General features: G+C 44.3%; 1 protein-coding gene across 1 annotated transcript; it reads right to left on the bottom strand.

Moving 5' to 3' along the window:
- Positions 1–231: 231 nt before the first annotated feature.
- On the bottom strand, positions 232–2,214 carry KCNA4 (potassium channel, voltage gated shaker related subfamily A, member 4). The gene has a single exon (XM_015406283.1). It carries the CDS (start codon positions 2,212–2,214, stop codon positions 232–234), a length of 1,983 nt encoding a protein of 660 aa, XP_015261769.1.
- Positions 2,215–5,296: the final 3,082 nt, after the last annotated feature.

Here is a 5,296-nt window from a genome sequence, read left to right as displayed (position 1 = left end):
AAACACCTGCATTCTAGTAAAAATATAAACTTTGAAACTACTTCAGGTAAAGCCCCCTCCACAAGGTACATCATTTACTTGATATGTAATACAAGTTTACTAATGCTTTTTTATTCATACTTAACCAGTAATGGCATATTTCTATATGCTTGTTTAGACTCCTGTTTGCATATTTCATTTTTTTAACCAATGCACTCCTTAATGCATAAATAGGCTCAGAAACAGTCAAAGTTAAACGTCTGTTTCCACAGATTTTGCATTTATACAGTTCTGTTTTGCTGTCTCATTGCCATTTCCTGTGACCTGACATTTTTTCTCCTTTACACAAAGAGACTCTTTAACCCCTTCTTCCATCTCCAAATACTCTGATTTGTCCTCTGTGGAAGAAGATGATGAACTTCGGAATTTCTTGAGTATTGTCGGAAGGTACGGACAACTGACAGCATTTTGTGTCAGCTGGGTCTGTTCATCATTTTCAGTCTCTCTGTGATAAAAATAGTTAAAGTTGGAGACAATCACTGGCACTGGTAAAGCAATGGTCAACACACCTGCAATGGCACACAGGGACCCAACTATTTTACCACCCACTGTTACAGGTTTCATGTCCCCATAACCAACAGTAGTCATGGTCACAACAGCCCACCAAAAGGCATCTGGGATGCTTGAAAAATGGGTGGTGGAATCGTCAGCTTCCGCAAAATAAACAGCACTGGAAAATAAAATGACTCCAATAAAAAGGAAGAAGATCAAGAGCCCAAGTTCCCTCATGCTGGCCCTAAGCGTGTGGCCCAGGATCTGCAAACCCTTAGAGTGTCTGGAGAGCTTGAAGATGCGAAACACCCTGACGAGACGGATGATCCTCAGGATAGCAAAAGACATGGCCTGTTGACCATTGCTGCCCTGTTGCTGGGCCAAGTCTGTGCCCAGGGTGATGAAGTAAGGCAAAATGGAGACAATGTCTATGATGTTCATGATATTCTTGAAGAAGGCTGCTTTGCTGGGACAAGCAAAACAGCGCACTGTAAACTCAAAAGAGAACCAGATGATGCAAACAGTTTCCACAATGAAAAAGGGATCATTAAATATAGTGTGCCCCCCACCTTGCAGCTGTTGTGTCTCATTAACATTCTCCAGGTTTAGGTTCAAAATGAGCTCTTTTTCGTCTCTGAATTCTGGCAGGGTCTCCAGACAGAAAATTACAATGGATATTAAAATGACCAAAACCGAGACAATGGCAATGACTCGGGCCGGGCTGGAGCTCTCGGGGTACTCAAAAAGCAGCCATATCTGCTTCTTAAATTCATTTTCAGGCAACACTTTGTCATCTTCTTCCTTTACAAAACCTTCATCTTCCCTGAACTTGAGCATGGCCTCCTCTCCAAGTTCATAGAATTTCACTTCCTCACAGAAGATATCAAAGGGCACGTTTACAGGCCTTTTCAGCCTCCCACCAGACTGGTAATAGTAAAGAATTGCATCAAAGCTGGGCCGGTTCCTATCAAAGAAATACTCATTCCGGAGTGGGTCAAAAAACCTGCCCCGCTTTGCTGGATCACCCAGCAATGTCTCAGGGAACTGAGCCAAGGTCTTCAGCTGGGTTTCAAATCGTAGGCCTGAGACATTGATTACAACTCTTTCACAGCACTCATACTCACTGTAGCGAACTGATGCGTAGACCCCAGGCCCAGCCCCATCGTCAGGAGGCTGGTCTGAATAGGAAAAGTCATCTTCACCACCTTCATCACTGTTGCAGACTTTTCCTTCTTCCTCATCTTCTTCATCCTCTCCATCTTCATCTTCTTCCTCATCCTCCTCACTCAAGTCCTTCAGGATCTTCTCCTCGGAACCACTGAGGGGCAGCAACTCAGAGCAAGGGAAGGAGGCACCAAACTCTCTGCTGCCAAGATAATGACTCTTTTTCCACCTTTGCTTTCTTCTGCTGCTGCTCTGGTGATGTTCACTGTGTGTTGCATTGTTGCCACTGGAAGCGGAAGAAGCCCCACGACCCTGTTCTTGGTGATAGTGATGATAAGGTCCTCCTCCTCCAGAAGTCCCTGTTTCTACAGCTGCTGTCGCGGCTGCCACAGCAGCTGCTGCTGCCGCCCTGGACTGTGCCAGTCGTTCTCTTTCTCTGGCTCTTGCCTGGGCGGCGTACCCATACGGCATGTGGTTGTTGCACCCAGAGCTTTCTGCGCTTACCATTGCAACCTCCATGGTGTAACTGTTTGCTTGAAAGACTAAAGAAGAAGAAGAAAAGTCTGATTGTCAGTAGTCAACCACTGGCTGTTTCGCATGGGAATCTCTTGACCATTTAGGTTTACGAAACAATTCTTTGGAAATATTGTTGCAACCTATTAGCAAACCTGTATGTTCACTTTGCATGCTTCCGTAAGGCAAGTGTTCCATTTTCTTAGTGCCCATACGTTTTGACACAAATCACTAAGAGTTGTTTGGACATGTACAGCAAAATGAATTGTCCTCCAACGTTGCTAGGACATAGTCCTGGATCTGGCCCTCTTACATTTGAGATTCCATTGCTTCTGGGATTCTCCAGTGGTCTATGTAAAATCCACAGATCTGAGTTCATGATTTCCCATGAAGCCTCCAGTACAGAATGAGCCTAACCAAAATCAGCAAGATAGTGGTTCAGAAGTGTCAGGTTTTTAGATCTTGATAACAACTGAGTGCAAAATAGCCAGTATTCTCGGAATTTGCCTCCATCGGAATGCTTTGGCCTAGTGATCTGATTGCTGTTGAAGACTGTTGTTTAGAGAGTTGAAGGGACTCCCAACCATTGCTTGGTTTCCACAGCGAGGAGGTCTTAGCATTCTCACTTTCACTGGTCTGTCAGGAGTTCCTTAAATTTGGGAGGGCAACATCCAGGGCAACAGCAACTATGGCAAGAGAAGGAAGGGGAGGAGACGGTTGAAAAACCAGCTTTGCTGCATTTCCCATTAGCGACGACAGGCTGGATCACCTTTGGTTATTTTCATGCAGTAGAAGCACTTAACCTGAGATACATACAGTCACATGAACAAAAAGAAGAAAAGAACAGAGAAGGTTGGGTCATAGTCCAGAGAGGGCATTTTATAACAAAGCACTTCGATTTGCCTCCCAGTTCTTTAGTGCTGTGTGCCCACCCACACTACACACACACACACACTTTTTTTTTGTGCCTTGTATGCATCTCTACATTGGTCTATATATAGATATACTTAAAGTACTATGCAAGCATATACACACCCACATCTCGCTCCTGTTATCTCCGGGGAGAGAATCTCAAATGCAAATCTACATTGCAATGTGCAGGTAGTCCTTTATTATATAACATGTACAGAGGCATATGCCTGCATAGCATACAGGTCTGAATATAGAATAGGTGTGAACAGACCTAGCTGCACATCTAGGTATGACTTGGGTCTGCCTGTCCTCTTTCACATAGAGCTATTTTGTTACTATCTTGAGTATCTGAGTGGAAATCTATATTGCAATGTGCCAGCAGATCTACATTATATCCTTGTATTTCTGTGTGATAGTAAAAATACAAAGTATTTAGATGTGTGTGTATGTGTGCAATAGATCTGTTGGGTGCTTTTAGGTATGCAATATATGTATAAGCCACAGTTATGAGTGGTGTACATATAATGCATAACTGGATCGAGAGAATAATATGCATAAATATCACCCCACTAACTGCAGGCTGTATTCAAACAAACATCAGAAATGCACAGTAGTCCGTTTCTGCTGGCTTGCCAGCTACATCTTTAGAACACATTAGGTAAAAGAATGCCTCAACACTTCCTTAAATCAAATTATGTCTTTCAAAAGCAATGGCTGCAATTTCCCTGAAAAGACAGATATGCGACTCTATTAGAAGAAAAGGCACGATTGCGTTTCATGAGGAATACCAAACAGGCAAGGCAAGGAAGCTCTAACATGCGCTTTCACACACACACGCTTAACATTTTAAAAACATGCTCCAAACACTCCTAATCGATCATAGGTGTTAAAGGAGGGATAGAGCTTATCTACCTAACACCCCCCCCCCCAAGCATCATGCGGGGAGGGGTGCATGCCTTTCTGCTTACCGCTCTAGGCAGAGAAAAAACAGTGCGGTTCCGTTACGAGGATCTGGAAAGAGAGCGAGATCTTGAAGGAAAAGAGCGAGGTTTCTCAGAGCAACCTGTTTTCACAGGTGTAAGGCTCAAGGAAGAAGGGAAAAAAAGCTACAGGCGAAAGAGCGATTGATTTCCTTCGCTTCTCTTCTGTGCAAAGCGAGACAAGCTCCCGAGTTTGGATACAGAATTGAGGGCACGCAAACCAAGCGATCACTTCTTTCAAGCTTTGGTTTCGACAACATAGAGCCATCAATGAAGAAAATCCAGGTTTCAGTAGAAGTCGGGAGGGGGGGGTGATTGGGAGGGAAGAGATTTGGTGCTTGTCTTTTATGGTATCAGCTTATGGATGCTTGTGCGCTCGCTGCTCTTTCCCAGCCTAGCCTTGTGCGCTGAGCAATTGTTGTAAATCACCCGTTAAAAATAATCCCTCGCACCGAGCAGACTGTTGCTATTGACAAAGGAGATGCGCTGTGCCGTTTCCCCCTCCCTCTCCGGCTCACGCACACTTGAAGCTGTCTCTCCTCGCTTTGTGCAGTTTCGGCATCCCAAGTCACTCGCGCTGCGGGCAGCGTCCACTTGTTGTTGCTCTGGCTTTGTATGGGTTTGGGGTTTTTCCCCCGGTCTCACCTTCCTCCCCCCCCCACCAGAAAAAAAATTACAGCATAATCTGCAAAGGTCTTTCGAATTCTCCGGTTCCTTGTAAGCACCCAGTGCGCACCAGATAGTTCTACATTCTTATGGGAAAAAGTACTGTTGCTTTCCCTCTCTCACCCGCTGCCGTCTCCCGCTTTGCATAAGTCTCCTGCCCAGTTCTCAATTGTGTTTACGTATCTACTGAAGGACAAACGCCTTTGCTAGGTCTGATTTATTCCCCAGGTTTTTCGGCTCTTTATCGGCCCCTAGTGGTCAGCCCTCCCAGTAACACCTTTTATTTCCCTTTTTTTTCCCCTGTTCTTCTACTCTCTTGGCATTTGGCATTCACTCTCCGTATTAAGCTATTAATTATTGAAAGGAATATTCCAAAGCTAAATTATAGATACTCTAACTAATAAAAGTTTCAATTCAGGCTACTACGGGGCCTAGAATCCTTATTTTAAAAAAAAAACAACCAAAAACCCCAGATCCCACTATTGTGGGTATCAGAATTTCAGAAGAAAGCAAAGCAGAAAAGTTTCATA

This window comes from Gekko japonicus, unplaced genomic scaffold (genome assembly GCF_001447785.1).
Source record: "Gekko japonicus isolate JY-2015 unplaced genomic scaffold, Gekko_japonicus_V1.1 scaffold1464, whole genome shotgun sequence".
Lineage (NCBI taxonomy): Eukaryota > Metazoa > Chordata > Lepidosauria > Squamata > Gekkonidae > Gekko > Gekko japonicus.
This window is presented reverse-complemented; position numbering and strand designations above follow the sequence as displayed.